The following is a 23447-nucleotide window of genomic DNA, read 5'->3' on the forward strand; positions in this document are numbered from 1 at the left end:
TGAAGCTTTTTGCTATCCTCGCTACTGTTTACTACAGGCGGATTTTCATGAATATCGGCAAAGGCCGATAGCATACGTGAAAAGTAGCATTGCAGCTGCCAACCGCAATGGCAGCTTTTACTGCTGTATTGTCCAGCACATAGGAAAAATAAGGCAAGTAGCGGACCCCATGACATCACACTGTCGAGGCGGACTAGTTTAGTGAAGAAAAGATTGGGGTGCAATCGTTAAAGGCTGTCCCGGTGCACAAAAGCAGTCTCCAGTGCGGGGCATTAATGTCACCGCTTCCTGGTTTCCAATAATTACAGAGGCAATAATTACAGGGCAGCACGGTAGCATTGTGGATAGCACAATCGCTTCACAGCTCCAGGGTCCCAGGTTCGATTCTGGCTTGGGTCACTGTCTGTGCGGAGTCTGCACATCCTCCCCGTGTGTGCTTGGGTTTCCTCCGGGTGCTCCGGTTTCCTCCCACAGTCCAAAAATGTGCAGGTTAGGTGGATTAGCCATGATAAATTGCCCTTAGTGTTCAAAATTGCCCTTGGTTACGGGGATGGGGTGGAAGTGTTGACCTTGGGTGGGGTGCTCTTTCCAAGAGCCAGTGCAGACTCGATGGGCCAAATGGCCTCCTTCTGCACTGTAAATTCTATGATGGCACCCACCATCCCCGCTCTCTCTCTCTCCCTCCCCCCCCCCGCTGTACCCCCTAGGCATAAACTCCTCCCACCAGAGTGATGCACCTACCTGTGCTCCTGGGAGTCTGTTCACCAGCATGGCTTGGGAGATTCATGCTGGTCTTCCCTCATTCCGGTCTTCCCTTATGCCGACATATTGGAGTTATTGGGCCGGGTGGGTGGGCGGTGGGAGTGGATTCAGGCGTGTGGAGGCTTGAAATTGAGATGTCCATGTATGGAAATGATGAATCTTGTTATGTCACTGACAGGAGGGGGTGGAGAAGACAGTCTTGTCATGCTTTTACGTTGCCGCAAAATCAATTTGGGTATCTCACGAGATCTTGCGCTCCATCACCGAACACACCCAATGAAAGTGGGAGTGGAAATTCGCCACCTATGTTTGAGTTTTATATCATCCGCATCCTATGAAATAACGCCAAGCCAAGAAGAAAGTCTATCAAAAAGCAGCACAGCTAATACAACAGGGAACGTCACCCCCCCCCTCTGTTTCCCTTCAATCTGTAGACTAATGTTTGCTTTGTCCATTAGCCTGTTTTGTATCTCATACTGTCACAATTCCTTTGATCCCACAGGCTTCAATTTTGTTAGCATGTTTATGATGTGATGCTTTATCAAATGCCTTTTGAATGTCTATGTGCTAATTTATAATTGTGCTCGGCGCATGTACTCTTCTATTACCTTGTTAACAAACTCAAATCAAGTTAGTCAAACATAGTTTCTCCTTAAGTAATCTGTCCAGACTGATCATTTATTAACCAATGCTGTTCTAAGTCTCATTTATTTCCTCATCACTGACATGAGGTTCACTACCATATAGTTGCCAGGTTTATTCCCTGCCTTTTTTGAACAAATGCAGAAACATTAACAGTCCTCCAGCTCTCTAACACCATCTCTCTCTTTCTCTCTCTCTCTCTCTCTCTTCCCCTCGCCCCCGTCCCCTCGCCCTCGCTTTGCCTCTTTTATTTCCTTTATCAATTCTCCTTACTTTCTGTGGTCAGCCTGGTTGTCTATTGTATTTTGAGCCTGATATTTATCATCAGTCATAGTTACCAGGTCGGTGGGAAGCATACTGATCAAGGACTGAAAATGAGATTGTAATTTGATTGTGGAGGCAGGAGGAGTTTAAAATGAGGGAGCAGGAAGGCGAGGAGAACCTGTTTCTTTTTTAAAAATCATATTCAATTTCAACAGGAAAGATAATTATTGATGGAATCAGGAGGGTGATATGAAGATTATTTCATAATTGATTACGGCTAAGTTTGTTTTTGAAAGAGGATTAATTATCGGTGATTTTGTGACCATGACCGAAAAGGTGAAGAGTAACTATTGCAAAAGCAAAAACTGAAGATTAGAGCTAAAAGGGGGTGTGTCAGCATCTGAAAAGAGAGGTGATCGTTTTAAGATTTTTGTAGCATTAACCTATCTTTTCTTTCATTATTTTCTGTATTTATTTCATGGTCCATGTATTGGCGGTATTACTGTATATTACCTAACTAGGCATTGGGGTCAAAATAGGCCATACACCAATTTTCAATTACTTATTTATTAATTTTTTTTATTGATTTGGTTTGCATGAGGCAGAGTTTACAACAGCTTTCCTTTATATATTACCTTCAACAGAGCAAAAAATATTCAAAGGTGTCTGGGGTCAAAACTGAGCAGGAACATGGGGCGGAATTTTCCGCAACGCCCAACGGCCGTCGTGAAACCCGGAGTGTTTCACGACGGCGTCGGGGCCGCTTCTCGCACCCTATTCTCCCCCCACCCCTGGGGGGCTAGGAGCGGCATTCCGTAAATCTCGGCCGCCGGGCCTTGTCGCTGGCGTCAAGGCCCGGTGCGGCGAGATGACGCGGCCGGCGGCACCTAATGACATCAGCTGCGTATGTGCGGTTGCCGTCTTCCCCTCCGCTGACCCGCAGGACATGGCGGCTTGATCTTGCGGGGCGGCGGAGGGGAAAGAGTGCGTCTCTTGGAGACGCCGGCCCGACGATCGGTGGGCACCGATCGCGGGCCAGTCCCCTCCCGCGCACGGCCGTGGTGCTCAATCCCCTCTTAACCCCCCACAGGCCCCAAACTCACCTTTGGTGCGCTGTTCATGCCGGCAGCGACCAGGTGTGGTTGCCGCCGGCGTGAACAGGTTGGGAACGGCAGGCCGCTCGGCCCATCTGGGCCGGAGAATCGCGGGTCACCGTGAAAAATGGCGACCCGCGATTCTCCGAGCGGCGTGTCACAAAACGCGACACGCCATTTTTGGGGGGGGGGGGGGGGGTGGGGAGAATCGCGGGGGGTGCCAGAGCGGCCCTCCCGCGATTCTCCCACCCGGCCTGGGGAGCGGAGAATCGCACCCATGAGGGGGGATTTGTGTGTGATCCACATGGATTGATGTTGACAACACCCATCTTTACCTGCACCCTAGCCACCTTTGTCTTCCAAGTACTTGATGATCATCAAATTCTAGTTGAGCAATACTTGCTTCAGCTCATTAACAGCAGCACCAAATCCATGCTGTTCTATTTCCACCAAACATTCAGCACCATTCACTCCTATTCCATTACTCCCTAGTTACCTGGCAATGCCCAACCTCAATTTCTGTCCCTGAGCCAAATATAAAATTCCACGTTCTCGTCACCACAAAAGATTACGCATTTCCATAGCGTCTCCTACCTGTATTTTGTACTTGCTTCTAATGTTGCAGAAAGTATTGGCCAAGTCCTCAATGGCGCACTCATTTACTCCAGTGCTGTCCTCGTTACCGTTTCGGGTTGCATCCTTTGCAACTCAAAACTCCTGCAATGCGCTGCACCCGCATCCTGTTTCACGTTGTCAAACTGTTTTATTTCACCCGTCTTCTGCTGACCTTGATTCCCAATCTCCAAGCGCATTGATTTCAAAATCTTTGTCCCCCTTCTGCAGGTGCCTTTGTGACTTCACCCCTCTCCATCTCTGCACCTCCTGTGACTTTATGTTCTTGCGTGTACCCTCATTTCTGTGTTTGATTTCTTTATATCCCACCTGCCATTTTTGCAGCAGAGCCTTCCACCTGTCTTAAGCTCTGGAAATTCGACTTTCAATCCCTTCAGTTATATCTTACCCTCAAAAGCTTTCTTAAAAACTTCCTTTTTTGTTCTTGCCTTATGCTGGATTTCTTGATTCATTTTCTGAGAATGTGTGGATTTAAAAAAAAATTACATTCAACAACTCCTGTGCCTCTATTGTCCTGTAGGTGAACAGTGCAGCAAAAGAAATCCTCACTTACTTAATGCAGAGCCGTTTGGTCATGAGCACTTTAAGCTGGAATAAGTTTATTGAAGCTTTATGTCCTGTGATTCCAGTTCTGCAGGTAAGTTTAACTGATTGTGAAGCAGCTTTTGTTCTACCTTGAGGCTTTTGCAGAAAATATATCACTTTGGTTCAGTTTTAATGGAGATACGAAGTTTATTGGCAGTGAATATTGTTTGTTTATTTGTCCCAATAACCCGGTGGATATTGTGAAACTCGAGGAACAAACAAAGAATGCTGTTCACTGTATCCTGCTTTACTTCAATACATCACATGCAAGTTATTCACCTTTGATAGGGGAATTAAATACACTCTTTAAATTCAGGCTGTAGAATAAGAAATGAGTTTCATTAACATTAGAATTATAATGTTTAATTTTGTCACGGGTCCAGTATCATCAGCATAGTTTCAGCGCATACTGCTCTAAAAGTTGACCGTTTACAGTGGCATTCCTTTGCAGCAAAAATGAATTTACGCCATGTTGCAGTGAATATGCTTTACTACAATGCTTTGTTTTCTGATTGTTGCTTCACAATCCATTTGTGCATCAGTGAGTAAGGGACAGCAGCTCCAAGGAAGTTTCTTTTTATACGGCCCATCCTCTGGCCAAGGTGAGGCAAATAGTCTGTCGCAAACTGGCCGATATGTGGCAAAAAGAGGTTATATTACAAACTGCGGATTTTCGTGATTTATTTTAGTTATCAGGCAAAATGCCTTGGGTGAGCTTTATGAAATGCCAGAATTATTGGGTTGAGAGAGAATGGAGTTGAACACAGTTATAATGTTCACACAAAATGCTGGAAATCTGTAGCCAACATAGCAAATCCATTTTTTCTTTACAAATGCTGCCTAAATTGCTGAGTGTTTCTGACGTTATCTATTTGTGTTTTATTCTGCACTTGTCAGATTGTTAAAGTTCAGTCCAGAATAATTAATACCATTTCAGTGATATTTAAACTGTGGTCTTGTGATTTTTCTCTTCTTTATTCCCTTCAATCTCATCTGTTGGTAGTAAATGGCATCAAGATTTGAAATGAATAGTTGTAATTAATATCTCTGCTGATAATTGTACATTAGTGACATCGTTAACCTGAGCTTTTAGAAAATGTAGGTTGATCATGCACCTTGCATGTATGTGAAACAAGCCACTATTAGTACATTTGTTGCACTTGAAATGATGATTATGGTGCAAGAAGATGATTTTTAACAGATGCTCTCATTGTGTTTTAATTGTTATTCTTTGTCTCTTTTATCGATGTATGTTTGTTGTCATATCCGAAGTCCCATTTAAATTACTTTGATTACCACTTTAGTAGGACAGAAGTGGACCATTCAGCCCGCCTCACCAACTGTGTCATTCATTTAGATTAATTCCACTTACCTGCTTTTACTGCACGTCCCATCATGCCACTGCCTAACACAAGTTTTATCCAAATCGGTCCTGAAAATTTCAATTGACCCGGCGTGCACACCCTTTTGGGAAAATAATTCAGTTCTTCACTACCCGTTATGTGCAAAATTCCCCAACTGGCCTAAACTCTCTGTTTAAGGTACTTTGTACAGTAGAGGTCTAATTTCCTCACTTTGGTATTTGCATTAAAAACTAACATTCCATTAGATTGTTTGAGTTTCTCTTGTGCATGTGTGTGACTGGTGTGTACATGTACACGTTAATCTATTTACTTCTCCACAGCTCGTACTCTCTCACTCTTGAGAAAATATTTCAATTTCTCTTTCTTCGATCCAAAGTGGGTGACTTAACATCCACACACTTGCTTCCGTGTGCTATTGTTTTGTACACTCACTTAGTCAGTATGCCTGTTTGTAGTTTTCTTCCTATCTACACAAAAAGTTTAAAAAAAATAAATTTAGAGTACCCAATTCATTTTTGTTTCAATTAAGGGGCAATTTTGCGTGGTCAATCCACCTATCCTGCACATCTTTCGGTTGTGGGGGCGAAACCCATGCAAACAGGGGGAGAATGCGCAAACTCCACACGGACAGTGACCCAGAACCAGGATCGAACCTGGGACCCTCGGCGCCGTGAGGCAGCAGTGCTAACCACTGCGCCACTGTGCTGCCCCCTACACAAAATTAACCTGGTGTCACCTACAAACTTGGATGAGCAACTCTCACTTTCTTTATCAAAGTTATTAATAGATATAATTAAAACCTGGGGCCTCTGTACAGATAGCTGCCGATTACCACCTATCACATTTTCACCAGTCAGAAAACAAACCCTTTAACACTTCTCTCTGCCATACCAGTTCATATCACAAGTTTACTTCCCACTCACTGGAAATCTATGCTGATTCATTGATCAGCTCATATGCGTCTAGATGCTCAGTCCAGTAATTTCCACGCAAATTATGTTACACTGGCAAATCTGTAGTTACCCTTTTTCCCCTTTCTTTTTAAGTACTGGAATGATGATTTGTTATTTTCTAGTCTCACAATACAGCTTCTGAGTCCAGGGAGCTTTGGAAAATCAATTCATCCAAATGTCCCTCACCTTTTTTGATACTCTTGTTGAAGTTATCAGGCCTTGATGATTTGTCCATCTTCAGTCCCATTATTTTCTCCATGATTATTTTTGCGATCTGTATTAAATCCACTTGATCTCCCACACCCATAGAATCATCGAAAAATTATGCTACAGAAAGAGGCCGTTCAGCCCATTGAGTCCATGCGAGCCCAAAAAGAAGAAAAAAGTAACTAGCCACTTTTTAAATCCCACTTTCCATCACTTATTCTGTTGCATTGTATGTCAAAGCTCCTCAGTTATAGATCTAGGTACCTTTTTTAAATGAACTGTGCGCGGCGCCTCCATCACTAATTTAGGTTGTGATGTTCAGATGCCCACCACCCTCTGGGTGGAAATGCTTTTCCTCATGTCCTCTTTAATCTTTCTACAAATTACCTGTAAATCTATGCCCCATGGCAATTGACCCCTCAGCGAGGAGAAACAAGTTTCTCCTCGCTACCCTGTCTCGGCTCCCCGTAATTTTGTACATCTTAATTACATCATCTTTTAGCCTCCTATTTAAAAATATAAAATAAAAATTTAGAGTACCCAATTATTTTCTTTTCCAATTGAGGGGCAATTTAGTATGGCCAATCCACCTAACCAGCACATCTTTGGGTTGTAGGGGTGAAACCCATGCAGACAAGGGGAGAATATGCAAACTCCACAGAATAGTGACCCAGGGCCGGCATTCGAACCCGGGTCCTCAGCGCCGTAGTCTCAGTGCTAACCACTGCGCAGCCTCCTCTCTTTAAGGAAAACATCCAAAGCTTATCCAATCTCTCATAACTGTAATTTTTAAGCCCTGGCATCATTCTTGTAAATCTCTGCACTCTCTCCAGAGCAATTATGTCCTTCCTAGAATGTGGTGACCAGAACTGCGCGAATAATTCCAACTGTTGGAATAATTCCAACTGTGGCCGAACCAGAACTTTTGAAGTTCCATCATTACATCCCTTCTTTTGTATTCAATACCTCACCCAATAAAAGAAAACATTCCATATGCTTTCTTGGCCACCTATTCCACCAGTCCTGCCACCTTCAAGGACCTATGGATGTTCACTCCAAAGTGTCTCAGTTCCTCCACCCCTCTCAATATCTTCCCGTTTATTGTGTATTCCCTTGCTTTGATTGACCTCCACATTGCGCATTGCCTCACATTTTACCAGACTGAATTCCATTTGCTACTTCACTGCTCCACCAAATCATTGATATAATTCTGGAGTCGGCAGCTATCCTCTCCACTGTCAACTACATGCCATTTTTTGTGTAAATAGCAAATTTCCAATCATGCCTCCCACGTTTGAGTCTAAGTAATAAATATGCACAACAAACAGCAAGGGCCCCAAAACTGAGCTCTGTGGAACACCATTGGAAACCATTTTCCATTCACAAAACATTCATCAACCCTTTGTTTACCCTTTGTTTCCTCTCACTGAGCCAGGTTTGGACTCAACCTGCCACCTTCTCCTTAATCCCATGAGATCTCACTTTTCTGACCCCCCCCCCCCCCCCCCCCCCCCCCAGCTCTGAATTTTATTTAGGTATGCTTGTAAAGTATTTTTCCTTTTCCCTATTATCAGTGGAATGAACTTTGACAGTAGTTAATAAAAATGGCTATCTTAAGTATGCTTCATTGACTTTTACTCTTGAATCTTACCACTTTCCTCTTGGTGCAATCACTCAAAGTTTGGATGCTATAACCGTAGATGGACGTGGTTTAGCAGATCAGCTCCTTCTGTAATTATTGTATCTTGATGTGTAATTTAAGACTGTTTTCCTGTGCTCCCATGAAAGCCTACACATTGATTGTTCATCAGGGTGAGCTACATCTTTGACAAGCTGCTGATTAAATGCTACACTTAAGCCCACGTGTTTATTGAGTATCTGTGTTTGAGTCACAAATGGTGATTGTTTCAGTTTTGAAGTCCTCCCACACCTGTTCTCTGGTTTTTCTAGGGCTTTGCAACGACAGAAGATCTACTAGGAAGTTGCATCCTTGCACTGAGTGAGCCGTGCAATGAAGCTACTGCTGGCAGTCTATCACGCACAACCAGGATTCGTGCATCTCTTCGACTTTTTATGAGCAAATTGCATTTGTAAGCATATTCTAATTTATTTTAAGGCAAATTGCTCTTTTGTATTGAACTAGAATGCAATAATTAAGTTTTCTAACAGGAAGTTGCATTTATTATATCGCAGGTTTCATGTTCTTGGAATATACCGAGAGTACTTCACAGCCAATGAATAACCTTTAAAACATGGTCAGTTGTATTGTAGGGACATTCAGCAGCCAATATGTCAACACCAAGGTCCCACAAACACGCAACAAATTAATCGGCCCTTACTGATCCCATGGTACTAGTCAAAAAAGACCACAGAAGATATTGCAATGGTTTGGAAAGTATTATCCCTCAATGAAAATCACAAAAACAGGTCATTTGGTCAATGTTGCTTGTGGAATCTTGCTGTGCACTTAAGAACCACCGTTTTTCTATGGTACACCAGTAACTTCACTAAAAGAAATGTTGATGAGATGAAGTAATCTGGGAGGAGGCTTTTATGGCGTACAAGCACTGTAGAGTCAAATGTTTCAGTGCTGTAAATTCTACATAAAAGTACGGTAAAGTGCCCTGAGGGTAAGTAAGATTTGAATCCTTTCTCATTTTTTATAATAATAATCTCATTTGAGTGTCACAAGTAGGCTTTCATTAACATTGCAATGAAGTACTGTGAAAATACCCTCGTTGCCACATACCAGCATCTGTTCAGGTCCACTGAGAGAAAATTCAGAATGCCCAATTCACCTAACAAGCATGTCTTCGGGACATGTGGGAGGAAACCAGAGTGCCTGGAGGAAACCCATGCAGACATGGGGCGAACGTGCAGACTCCGCACAGACAGTGACCCAAGACGGAGGTCGAACATAGGACTCTGGAGCTGTGAAGCAACAGTGCTAACCACTGTGCTGCCATGCTACCGTGTTGCCCTTTAGTGTGGTTTCATTAAGTCAATAATGAGTCACAACGATGAACAAATCAAATTTTGTGGTTTACTGGTGGAAGAAAAATTAAAAGAATTAGAATTCAAATTCACACCAGATAATCTCAATGGCGAGAAGCAGATGCTGTATGTTACTTTTTGGGAATTAACCCACTTTGTCAGGATATCAAAACCAATGCTTTTTTTATGTAACCTACAAAATGTCTAACTATAGGAAAGGAGAAATTGAGTTACCAGCAAATCCCTTGTGTGGAAGAGCTGTAATAGCACTTGTTCTCCCAACATGTTGCACGGTTAAGTTGTAAGATATCGGCTAGCATAAGAAGATACGTGCTGACTTTGCAATCGGGCTATCTGAGCAAGGTTCTATTATATGGGCAAATGCTTTCCACGGTACAAGGGGGCCTTCAAAACTCTTCCAAATAGTCAGCTGTGGGGCTACATTAATCGTAGGAGCAAATGACCTGCCGGGCTTCTCCGCTGCTAAAAGGGGAAACATGGGTGGTTAATACAGCGAGGGGTAACATTTCTCACGTGTTTCCCAATTGTAGATATTAACTTTTGCCTTCTCAGCAGATAGTTACCTAGAATGTACAGCACAGGAATGGACCTTTCAACCCAACTTGACCAGCTGGTATTTCTGCTCCACACACGCTTCCTCCCACCTTACTTCATCAAACCCTATCAATGTGGATTTAAATATTTCTGAATTTATTTGTTGGAAAAATCTACAAGGATATTTGAGTCCTCCTTTGAAGGTTTTTTAAATGATTTTTAAGACGATGCTCGAGGAAAAATTAAATTTGTACAATTTTAAATCAACTTTAAAGTTTTCTCTCTAAAAGAAAGATGTGAGATAAGATTCAAGGTTACCTGTTGGTCCATCAATTCTTTATTGAACATTGAAATCTAATAATAAATCTAATAAACTGAGAAGTAATGGAAGTAAAGTGATAGAACTCTCACTGCAATCATCAAACAGCAGTGTCATACAGGGTTAAGGATACAGCTCATGGCAAAGAATAATTAGATCTATTCCACAGCCATTAAAATTAATTTATTGGAATGGGAATATTTGATGTCATGCAAAATCCTAGCCAGATATGATTTGCAGTATGAGTGTTTCCTTCATCAGTTTATTACAGAAATGGAATTATATTGTAGGGACGCCAGCTTCTGTGTTGATAGAGGAAGAGAGTGTTTCAAGACACTGGCCTCAGACTGTCACCCAAGTTCATGGTGTCCACAGCAGTACTATATCCGCCCTTATATATGGCTCAGTGGACTATGTATGTATAGCAGGCACCTTAAAACCCTGGAAAAATACCACCAGCGCTGCCTCCGCAAGATTCTGCAAATCTATTGGCAAGTTGAGCACACCAACGTCTCATTCAGTCCAACATCCTCAACATCAAAGCATTGACCAAGCTCGATCAGCTCCACATCGGGTACATGCCTGACATGAGACTCTCGAAACAAGCGTTATACTTGGAGCTTCCACACGGCTAAAGTGAGCCCCAGGAGGGCAGTGGAAACGCTTCAAGGGCACCATCAAAGCCGCCTCGAAAAAGTGCTGACACCTGGGGATCCCTGGCGTAATACCACCCACAGTGACGGAAAAGCTTCCAGGGAGGAGCTGAACACCTTGGGCGCGATTCTCCGCACTCACGACGGGGCGGAGAATAGCGGGCAGCGCAAATTTTTACGGCGACGCTGGTCCGACGCCCTCCCGCTATTCTCCCCCCCCCCCCCCGCCCGCCCCCCGACACGAATTGCTGCTCGCCGTTTTTTTACGGCGAACAGCGATTCTCCCCTGGCCGATGGGCCGATTTCCAAGGCCTTTATGGCCGTTTTCACGATTTTTAATACACCTGCTATACCAGTTCGTGAAAACGGCCGCAAAGTGCTGTTCTGCACAACCATGCCACCGATTGCGGCCGTGCCAAGGGTGGAATGGGCCCGCGATCGGTGGGCACCGATCGCCGGCAGCGGGTCCGATTCCCGCGCACTCTTTCTCCCTCCGCCGCCCCGCAGGATAAGTCCGTGGGGTGGCTGAGGGGCATTACGGACCGCGCGTGCGCGGGTCTGACGCATATGCGCGGATGACGTCATCATATGCGTCAGCCGTCGCTAACTTTGGCGCGCGGGCTTAGCGAAATTCGTTAAGCCCGAGATGCCGGAGTTCACGGGGCCGCGATGCTAGCCCCGACCGGGGAGCAGAATCGGGTCCCGGGAGGGGGCGCGGAGGCTGCCGTGAAACACGGCCGGTTTCGTGGCAGCCTTCACGACTCTCCGCCTTTGCGGAGAATCGCGCCCCTTGAGTTTCATTGTTGAGAGCAAGCTGAAGCCAAGAGTCGACAGCAAAAGGAGAGAGTGGCAACCCGGGCACCCCACCCACTTGCTCCTCCACCACTGTGTGCCCCACTTGTGACAGAGACTGGAGGTCACACGTTAGACTCTTCGGACACCTGAGAACTCATTTTTAGTGTGGAAGCAAGTCATCCTAGAGTCAGAGGGACTGTTGAAGAAGAAGAGATTAAATGGTTGAAATCCTGATGTTATCAAATTTATTTTACATTCTAAATACCTCCCAGATACCATTGTTCCAGCACCAGATATCTCAAGAAAATATGAAGAGAGTCACTCTCTGCGACTAGCGGCTTTTCACAGTAACTTCATTGAAGCCTATTTGTGACAATAAGCGATTATTATTATTAGTAATACATTTTTGGGGAGCAGATATGATAAAGGAACACTTTGGACATCAACTAATTTTGGAAATTAGTCATTTAGTTTGTTCCAGCAGAAAAACCGAGGTCATTATAAACCTGCATCAGTCTTGACCACAGATGAACCCCAGATGATAAGTTGGACATTAGTTCACGTTGATCTATGTCACCTTGTACGAACATGACTGATGATCACAATGCTACCACTCTGGAAATGAAATGAAATGAAAATCGCTTATTGTCACAAGTAGGCTTCAAACGAAGTTACTGTGAAAAGCCTCTAGTCGCCACATTCCGGCGCCAGTTCGGGGAGGCTGGTACTGGAATTGAACCGTGCTGCTGGCCTGCCTGGGTCTGCTTTCAAAGCCAGCGATTTAGCCCTGTGCTAAACCAGTCCTTAACCTGGCTCTTCTGTTTTGGCGCAGCTGCTAACACTATTTGAGGCCAGCTAAAAGGGAAGAAGGGAAGCTTGATTTAATTCATTACCATTGTCAAGCTGAGGTGTTCTGGTGTCAGATCCACCTTGTTATACAATTATCCAACCTGCACTTCTACCAGTTTTAACATTTGTCTGTTTCTCAGTCAAAATATAACTAATCCTTTCAATTGGATTCTGCAATGAGGCAAACAATTGTCTGTTTCAAGAGTGAAGTTTCCTGGAGCTTTAGCTCTGCCTATTACTTCAGAATAAAATGTTCACTGGCTTTTACGAACATATGTATTAGGGGCAGGAGTGGGCCACTCGAATCTCCTCAAGCCTGCTCCACCAATAAGATCATAGTTGATCTGATTGTAACCTCAACCCCACACTCTTGCCTATCCCCGATAAACTTTCACTCCCTTGTTAATCAAGAATCTATCCAGCTCACCCTTAAAAATATTTAACGACTGTGTTTCCACTGACTTTTGAGGAAGAGAGTTCCAGTGACACTCTCAACCTTCTGAGCGAAAGAAATTCTCCTCATCTCTGTCGTAAATGAGTTACCCTTTATATTTAAACAATGAGCTCTAGTTCTTGATTCTCCGACAAGATGCTCTCCTCATCCACCCTGTCAACACCACTAGAGTTTCTATTCCAGAAATTGAGATCCCTGAGCTTGGAATCTGAATTGTCTCATTCCATGGAAGGGAATATCTCTTCATTCCTTTTTCTTTCATTTATAGAATCCACAGCTATAAGTCACCAGGGTAACTCGGCCCCATGCAAGACCTTTGATCACAGCCAGATGGCTGGATTTGCTACTAACTACTCCTTGACTGTTTTGCTGTTCAAAAGATTAAAAAAAAACAGGGGATTGCTGTTAAAAGTGGCAGATGCTGATGGTGGCAACCGGAATTCTACTAAGTACACTTTTAATGCCCTTCCGGTGCATCTTTTGAGCATTAAGACTCTGAACCTCCTCCTATTGCCCTTTCAGGTAGTGCACGCAACGTCTTCCTGTGTTTGAAAACAGCGTTTTGTCATGCTGCCTCTGCCTCTTTTGGCAATCATATCTGTGTCCGCTGGTTACTGGCCCCTCAGCTACGGAAACAGCTTCCTCTTAATTACTCTGTCAAATCTGTTTATGGCTTTGAGCACCTGAGCAAATCCCCTCTTGACTGCTCTGAAGGAGAAAAAGCCCACCTTCTCCAATCTCTCCAGAACCAAAGTCCCTGGTGCCGTTCTACTAAATTTCTCCTATACTTGTATAAGTTCTTGTCTTCCTTTTAAATCCTAAAACAGCTAATCCAACTCCGATCTAACCAGTGATTACTGTATAAAGATTTAGCATATCCATTTTGCTTTTGCACTATTTTTTTAATCGTTCATGGGATGTGGGCATCGCTGGCTGGGCCAACATTTGTTGCCCATCCCTGAGGGCATTTGAGAGTCAACCACATAGCTGTGGGCCTGAAGTCACATGTAGGCCAGACCAGGTAAGGACGACCGATTTCCTTCGACATTAGCGAACGGTTATTAAATTCAGATTTCACCACCTGCCATGGCAGGATTCTCACCTGGGTTCCTAGAGCATGATTGTGGGTCTCTGGATTACTAGTCCAGCGACAATACCACTACACCACTGCCTCCCACTATTAATAAAGCCAAGCATTCCATATTTTTAATGACCATCTCAACTTGTCCTGCTACCTTCAAAGGTTATGTTTCCACACTCCCAGTTCCCTGTTTCTGTGCTCCCTTTACAATTTTGCGATTTGGTATGTGCTGCCCTTCCTCATTCTTCCTCCCAAAACGTATCTCTTCACATAAAAAGAAAAGTATTTTTTAATGTAGCACAGTGGTTAGCACAGTTTCACAGCACCAGGGTCCCAGGTTCGATTCCGGCTTGGGTCACTATCTGTGCGGAGTCTGCACGTTCTCCCCGTGTCTGCGTGGGGTTCCTCCGGGGGCTCCGGTTTCCTCCCACAGTCCAAAGATGTGTAGGTTAGGTGAAGTGGCCATGCTAAATTGCCATTAGTATCCAAAAAGGTTGGTTGGGGTTACTGGTTTGCGGGGATAGGGTGGAGGTGTGGGCTTGGGTAAGATGCTCTTTCCAAGAGCCGGTGCAGACCTGATTGTCCAAATGACCTTCTTCTGCACTGCAAAGTCTATGATACCTCTGGTATGGTGGCTTGTCGACAACAGATTTTGACAAGTACAGCCCATGACTGAGTAGCGCACTTGTTTCGACACAGTGAACACAACATTTTCAGCTGGTCACAATCACCTCCAGCCGGACTCGGCTCATTTTGTTGCTGTGGTGATCCACCATCTGTTTTATAGTGTGTCCTTTTAAGGGTTATTTTTCCTTCGACATAATGGATTGATTGTGTCAAGTTGTGTTAATTATAAGAATTGTACTTACGCTTTCTACATTGAACAATGTTCTTTGTTGCGTAATGAACCTGATAGTTGGTCATATGCCTCCTTTTATCCAATTTTAACCTCCATCTTTAGTCATCCAGAGAATTCCACTCATGGGCATTATGTGCCCTTTCTGATTCCTCAAATTTCTGGGATATTCTTTTCTCCAGTACTACAGTATTTGCGCTCCAAATTCTCTATGTTTCTCTTTTCTAATGTTTCATCCTGGGTGCCCTTTCTACTACTAAGTTAGTTAAAATACCCACTTGCAGTGTCAGTGAAGCTTTCTGTGATGATATTGGTGCCAGAGCTGCAACCTGTGCAGCTAGTTTTGGTCCTAACGCTGCAGGAAACTGAAGTCTTTCCTCCTGCGCCATTTGCCCAGTCACACGTTAACCTGTCTTTTCCTACAGCTCCTATACTCATTGGTGTGTAACACTGGGAACAATTCCGAGTTTGCTACTTTGGGGTTTCTACTCTTATGAACTTCCTTCTGAACACCTGAAACTCTGGCTGCAGATCCCTAATCCTTTTCCTTCTGATGTCAGTGATTACCCCATGGACTATGATTTCTGTGTATTCAATTGCCAGATCCTCAGGTCCTGTCTAAGTTGATGGTGATTTACATTCCTTTACCCTGCTGTCTTCGGGAAGCCCGCAGATGGCACTAGAAAATCCCACTGGTGGGAATGACTGAATAATTCTGTCCCTTGAGTTTAAGTAACTGGAGGGGTACATGGGTGGTTATCGAGAAAACATACCGGGCTCTGAGGTCCTGCTACAGGATAGGAATTATGGGCAATGACCCTCAACTGCCATATCATTTTACCTAAAAGTCATATAGTATATATATGTATGCGTATAATATATATATATATATATATATATATATATATATGTTTTAAATTTCATTCCATTCTCAGAGTTAGAATCCACAGAGCGGACAGGACAGGTTCTAAATCCATTTCTTTGCTTGCTCTGAAAGCTAATTGAAATTCAAATTGAGTAGAATTGATAGTCCCCGCAAAAGAGACATACTAGATCCAAGCTGACAAGAACCAGCATTACATGTGATTTCACTCTTAATCTTAGCCAAAAGGTCAATGTATAATATATAGTTTTGGTTTAGTATTCCCCTACTATTTATTATTCAATTATTTATATGTATCAGTTTTTATTCCGTATAATTCAGATCCCTTTAATGTCGCTGTACGTTACTTAATTTTAAGTTTATCTCTTTAAATTTAATTACTCTGATTATTTCTATATTTACTGTTACCGTTTGATTTAAAGCATTAAACCTCACCTTCCTCCTCTGCACCAAATTCCTGTTGCTATTCTGTATAGCAGATCTATCTAATTTATTCATGAGTTGTGAGCACCACTGGCAATTCTGCATTTATTGCCCATCCCTAATTGTGCTTGAGCTGGTAGTTAACCACTTTGTTGAACTGCTGCAGTCTGTGTGATGAAGATATTTCCACAATGCAGTCTGGAGTATGAAATTCATGATTTTGACCCAGCAATAAGGCTCAGCCTGACGCAACTAAAAGTGGTACATAGAGCCCACTTAACAAGAACCCGTATGAGTAGGTTCTTCCCGGAGGTGGAAGACAGATGTGAACGGTGCCAAAGAGGCCCGGCCAACCACGCCCACATGTTCTGGTCTTGCCCCAGACTCGTGGAGTACTGGACAGCCTTCTTCGAGGTTATGTCCAAAGTGGTGGGAGTGAGGGTGGAGCCATGCCCGATAGTGGCGGTCTTCGGGGTTTCAGAACAGCCAGATCTATTCCTGGGGAGGAGGGCGGACGCCCTTGCCTTTGCCTCCCTGATCGCCCGCCGTAGAATCCTGTTTGGCTGGCGGTCAGCAGCACCGCCCAGAGCTGCGGACTGGCTGTCCGACCTCTCGGAATCTCTCCAAATGGAGAAAATCAAATTTGCCATCCGAGGGTCGGACGACGGCTTCCACAGAACGTGGGAGCCATTCATGCAACTGTTCCGGGACCTATTTGTGGCCAATGTACAAGAGGAAGAATAGTCGGGGGAAGGTAGCGGGAGGGGCTACAGGTTCGGTACGGGGGTTCGATGGCTAGCTAAGGCCCAAAACCAAACTAAATAAACATGTTGGGGGGGGGGGGGGGGGGGCGGGCGCAGTTACTACTACGAAGATGCTTACCTGTAAATATGTATGTTAATTTTTGCGTGTTTGTTTGTTGTTTTTCTTTTTTTTTTTTTTTTTTTTTTTTGTTCTTTTTTCTCTCCTAACAATTTGTAATTTGTTCAATATAAAATATGAAAACTGAATAAAAACATTTATAAAAAAAAAATGAAGGAACAGCGATATGTTACCAAGTCTTGGTGTGTGTCCTCAAGGGGATCCTGGTGTTGGTGTTTCCACTTGCCTGGTGCTCTGTTCTTCTAGGTAGTGAAGGTCCTAGGTTTGGAAAATGCTGGTCAAAAAAGCCGTGGTGAGTTGTTTCAGTGCATATGATAGTAAAGGAACCAAAACAGAGGGAGTTCAGCCATGTTGAGTTCCAAGGGAGTAAGGCGAAGCTGGGTGACCTTTTTTAATGCTAGGTGCATTATAGGTAAGACTGAAGAGTTACGGGCATGGATTGACATGTAGAATTGTGATATTGTTGCCATCACACAGACTTGGATGAGGGAGGGCAGGACTGGCAACTCAACATTCTGGGATATGGAATCTTCAGGTGAGATGGGAGGCCGTAAAAGAGGAAGTGTTGCATTATTAATTGAGGTGTCAGTTACTGCATTAAGGAGGGATGATGTCTTGGAAGGGTCTTCAAATTAGGCTTTGTGGGTAGAGCTTTGAATAAAAAGGGGGCAGTCACATTGCTGGGTGTGTATATAGGCTCCCGAACAGTCAGTGGGCAATAGGGGAGCAGATATGTAGACAATTCTCTGAGGTGTGTAAAAATAATAATAGGTTGATTATATGAGGAGATTTCAACTTCCCCAACATTAATTGGGATAGCCACAGTGGCTTTGGATGGGGCAGATTTCTTGAAATTTATTCGGGAAAGCTTTTTATGTCAATCTGTAGAAGGTCCAACATGGGGTGGCACAATGCTGGATCTACTTCTGGAAATGAAACCGTATAGGTATTCGAAGTGGCAGTGGGGGAGTACATTAGTGATAGCGACTATAACACAGCACGATTTAAGTTTCTTAAGGAAAAAGATGATCTGCAAAAATTGGTTTTGGATTGGGCGAACGCAAATTTTATTGGAATAAGGCAGGATTTGGCCCAGCTAATTTGGAACAGCTTCTTATGGGAAAATCTACAGAAGAGCAATGGGGAGACATTCAAAAAGGAAATGGGGAGAGTACAGGCCCAAAGTGTTCCTTTTAGGGTGAAATGTAGGAGCAACAAGCCCAAAGAATTCTGGATGTTGAGAAATATTTAGGAGTGGATAAGAAAGAAAAGGTAGAAAGGGAGCACATTAGGGGAGGCATTAGTGGAGTATAGAAAGTGCGGGGGTGGGGGGACTTGAGAAAGAATTTAGAAAAGAAAGCAATTAGGAGAGCAAAGAAGGGTACGTGATGAGCACTGGCGAGTAAAATTAGGGAGAATCCCAAGATATTCTATAACGACATTACATAGAACATAGAACATAGAACGATACAGCGCAGTACAGGCCCTTCGGCCCTCGATGTTGCACCGACATGGAAAAAAAAAAAAAAACACTAAAGGCCATCTAACCTACACTATGCCCTTATCATCCATATGCTTATCCAATAAATTTTTAAATGCCCTCAATGTTGGCGAGTTCACTACTGTTGCAGGTAGGGCATTCCACGGCCTCACCACTCTTTGCGTAAAAAACCCACCTCTGACCTCTGTCCTATATCTATTACCCCTCAATTTAAGGCTATGTCCCCTCGTGCTAGCCACCTCCATCCGCGGGAGAAGGCTCTCGCTGTCCACCCTATCTAACCCTCTGATCATTTTGTATGCCTCTATTAAGTCACCTCTTAACCTTCTTCTCTCTAACGAAAACAACCTCAAGTCCATCAGCCTTTCCTCATAAGATTTTCCCTCCATACCAGGCAACATCCTGGTAAATCTCCTCTGCACCCGTTCCAAAGCTTCCACGTCCTTCCTATAATGAGGCGACCAGAACTGTACGCAATACTCCAAATGCGGCCGTACCAGAGTTTGGTACAGCTGCATCATGACCTCATGGCTCCGGAACTCAATCCCTCTACCAATAAAGGCCAACACACCATAGGCCTTCTTCACAACCCTATCAACCTGGGTGGCAACTTTCAGGGATCTATGTACATGGACACCGAGATCCCTCTGCTCATCCACACTACCAAGAATTTTACCATTAGCCAAATATTCCGCATTCCTGTTATTCTTTCCAAAGTGAATCACCTCACACTTCTCCACATTAAACTCCATTTGCCACCTCTCAGCCCAGCTCTGCAGCTTATCTATGTCCCTCTGTAACCTGCAACATCCTTCCGCACTGTCTACAACTCCACCGACTTTAGTGTCGTCTGCAAATTTACTCACCCATCCTTCTGCGCCCTCCTCTAGGTCATTTATAAAAATGACAAACAGCAACGGCCCCAGAACAGATCCTTGAGGTACGCCACTCGTAACTGAACTCCATTCTGAACATTTCCCATCAACTACCACTCTCTGTCTTCTTTCAACTAGCCAATTTCTGATCCACATCTCTAAATCACCCTCAATCCCCAGCCTCCGTATTTTCTGCAATAGCCGACCGTGGGGAACCTTATCAAACGCTTTACTGAAATCCATATACACCACATCAACTGCTCTACCCTCGTCTACCTGTTCAGTCACCTTCTCAAAGAACTCGATAAGGTTTGTGAGGCATGACCTACCCTTCACAAAACCATGCTGACTATCCCTAATCATATTATTCCTATCTAGATGATTATAAATCGTATCTTTTATAATCCTCTCCAAGACTTTACCCACCACAGACGTTAGGCTCACCGGCCTATAGTTACCGGGGTTATCTCTACTCCCCTTCTTGAACAAAGGGACCACATTTGCTATCCTCCAGTCCTCTGGCACTATTCCTGTAGCCAATGATGACCTAAAAATCAAAGCCAAGGGCTCAGCAATCTCTTCCCTGGCTTCCCAGAGAATCCTAGGATAAATCCCATCCGGCCCCGGGGACTTATCTATTTTCACCTTGTCCAGAATTGCCAACACTTCTTCCCTACGCACCTCAATGCCATCTATTCTAATAGCCTGGGTCTCAGCATTCTCCTCCACAATATTATCTTTTTCTTGAGTGAATACTGACGAAAAGTATTCATTTAGTATGAAAAGGGGAAGAGGATATCCAAGGAAAGAATAGAGTCCATTAGGGACCAAGGAGGCAATCTGTGCATGGAACCGGAGTTCATTGGTAGAATACTAAACGAGTACTTCACATCTGTCTTCACTGGGGCAAAGGAGGATGTCGGTACAGAATTCGGGAGAGGGACTGTGAATTTCTTGAACAGTTTGACATAGGGTGTGAGGAAATATTGGACGTTTTTGGCGGTCTTAAAAGTAGATAAAACCCCAGGTCCACAGGGGTGTGGGAGGCAAGGGAGGAAATTAGAGGGATTTGACCCAACTTTTTAATTCCTCTCTGGCCACTGGGGTGGTACCAGAAGATTGAAGGACAGCCAATGTGGTTCTACTTTCAAGAAGGTTGGTAGAGATATACCAGGGAATTACAGACCAGTGAGTCACACGTCAGTGGTAGGAAACTATTGGAGAAAATTCTGCAGGAGAAAATTAATCTCTACTCGGAGAGGCAAGGTTTGATCAGGGATAGTCAGCATGGCTTTGTCAGAGTGAAGTCATGTACAACAAATTTGACTGAATTTTTCGAGGTGGTGATCCAGTGTAATGATGCCGGTATGCAGTTGACATAGTTTATATGGATTTCAGCAAAACCTTTGACAAGATCCCACATAGGATACTGATAAAGAAGGTGAAAGCACATGGTATCCAGGGTAACTTGGCAAATTGAATCCAAAACTGGCTTAGTGGTTGGAGACAGAAGGTCGTAGTAGAAGGCTGTGTGCCTGGAGGCCGGTGTCCAATGGCGTGCCACAGGGATCAGTGCTCGGTCCCTTATTGTTTGTGATATATATATAAACAATATAGATGAGAATGTGAGAGGGGTGATGAGCGAGTTTGCGGATGCCACGAAGATTGGCAGAGTGGTTAAAAGCGAGGAAGGTCTTGAGGTGCAGGAAGGTATAGACTGGTTGGGTAGATCAATGACAGATGGAATTTAGCCCTGAAAACTGCTAGGTGATGCACTTTGGAAGGTGTAACAACACAAGGGAGTACTGAAAGCTCCGAGGAACAGGGGCATCTAAGGGTGGTTGTCCGAAGATCCCTGAAGGTGGCAGGGCAGGTTAATAAAGTAGTTGCAAAGGCATACGGAACACTTGCATTTATCAATCATGGCATATATTCTAAGAGCAGGGAAGTTATGCTGGAGCTGTACTAAACATTGGTTAAGCCACAGCTGGAGTACTGTTTGCAGTTCTGGTCACCTCGCTACAGGAAGGATGTTATTGCACTGGAGAAGGTGCAGAGGATGCTCAAGATTATGAGGGGTATGGACAGGGTGGATAGGAAGCAGCTGTTCTCCTCAGTTGAAGAGTCAATAACGAGGGGATGGTTTTAGATGAAGGACAGGAGGTTTAGCGAGCATTTCAGGGAAAATGTTTTCGCTCAAGAGGGTGGAGGGAGTCTGGAATGCACTGCCTTGGAGGGGAGTAGAGGCAGAAACATCGCAATCATTTAAAAAAAAGTACATGGATGACCACTTGAAATGTCATAACATTCAAAGCTATCGGCCAAGTGCTGGAATGTGAGATTTGTGTAGATTTAGTATAGATTTGGTGCTGACTCAATGAGCCGAAGGGCCTCTTCTGTACTGTACTGCTATGTAGCTTGTTGATGATATTTACTGTCGCCACAATGCATCAGTTGTGAAGTGAAAGAGTGTTGGAGATGGTAGGCAGCATGCTGATCAAATGGATTGCTTTGTGCTGGATAGTGTCAAGCTTCTTGAATGTTGATGATTTGGTCCTCCATGGTTGTGGGGATATTCCTTACTTTTGCCTTGTAAATAGTGGAAAGGCTTTGGAAAGTCAGGAGGTGAATCACTTGGTACAACATTTGGCATGTACTTCTTGATGGTATTTAGAGTTTATAATTTATGATACTTCCAGCTCTGCGAATCAAAAACTTTCCTTCGAATATACCTTTTTGCTCCAGTTACAACTGGTCAGTCAACAGTCAGCCACTATAATTGCAACCAAGTCAGAGATCTACTGTCAGGTGATTAATTGTTTAATGTGAATTGCCGCTGACTTGCATTCTTAAAGGAAGAAACCTCATCTCATTTCTGTTTGAATTCACTAATTTCGCCGTCAATTCTCCCACACATTACTCCTGTTAAAATCACTATCAGATTCTGTTTTACTCTCAGATGGCCAGGCAAGCGATCGGGTGGCACCGATATGCTGGCCCGTGCGATCTCGGGGTACCTACATTCCTGGTGCCGCTCCGCGGGCTGAGTCTGCCATGTCGTATGGGCTTCCACCGCACGCATTGGCAGACTCCTGACTGGTGCAGGGCCCCGTATCCGCAGCCAAAGCTGCGAGAAGTATTCCGGAGCCCTGCTAGCCCCCTGCAAATCGGAGAATCACTCTGGACTTTCCTTAAGGAAAACTTTCCACATTTTGATGCTGGCTTGGGGACATAGCCCCATTATTGGAGAATTCCGCCCCAGCTTTCTCCTAAAATTACCTTTCATTCTATTTGGCTCCATTGTGTGATTGCAAAAAGAATGTACAATAAAACCTCTTTTAAAATTCCGTGCACGTATGTACTTTGGAAGCCCCTTGCTTGGGTAATCCATATCACAGGGTGTGATCTGGCTATGTTTACATTGTTATCAAGCAGATAAATAAACATGTCCCATTAAGAATAATTTTGTTTCTTGGGGTGATTATAAACTATTTTATCGGATCCAAGAATAAATCAAGGTCTACAGTTTTTGTACACTGGTGTTAAGGCAAAGCATCTATCACTCTCTTCTCATTTAATAGATTATAATCTGTCAATTTGGTCCACTGAATATATTCATTCTGATGGGCTGCATGGAATAACCTTGATGGATTCCATATCCAGAATCATGTGAGTAACTGTTGTTAACATCCAAGTAGGGGAAAACACAAACTAATCACCATCTACTTTCAATCCTTGGAGGAATTAAATGAAGAATTATAGGATTTCAGTCCAGAATGATTCAGAACTCACCAATTCCATTCTAAATAAGGTCCCATTAATT

General features: G+C 43.9%; 1 protein-coding gene across 3 annotated transcripts in view; it reads left to right on the top strand.

The window, feature by feature from the left end:
• rttn (rotatin) overlaps positions 1-23447 on the top strand; it is a 229033-nt gene that overhangs the window by 68602 nt on the left and 136984 nt on the right. For all 3 annotated transcript variants that reach the window (XM_038810072.1, XM_038810073.1, XM_038810074.1), the window contains exons 16-17: positions 3916-4032; positions 8455-8594. In XM_038810072.1, the coding sequence (XP_038666000.1) occupies positions 3916-4032; positions 8455-8594 (257 nt within the window). The remainder of the gene's footprint in view (positions 1-3915; positions 4033-8454; positions 8595-23447) is intronic.

Source organism: Scyliorhinus canicula, chromosome 10, assembly GCF_902713615.1.
Source record: "Scyliorhinus canicula chromosome 10, sScyCan1.1, whole genome shotgun sequence".
Lineage (NCBI taxonomy): Eukaryota > Metazoa > Chordata > Chondrichthyes > Carcharhiniformes > Scyliorhinidae > Scyliorhinus > Scyliorhinus canicula.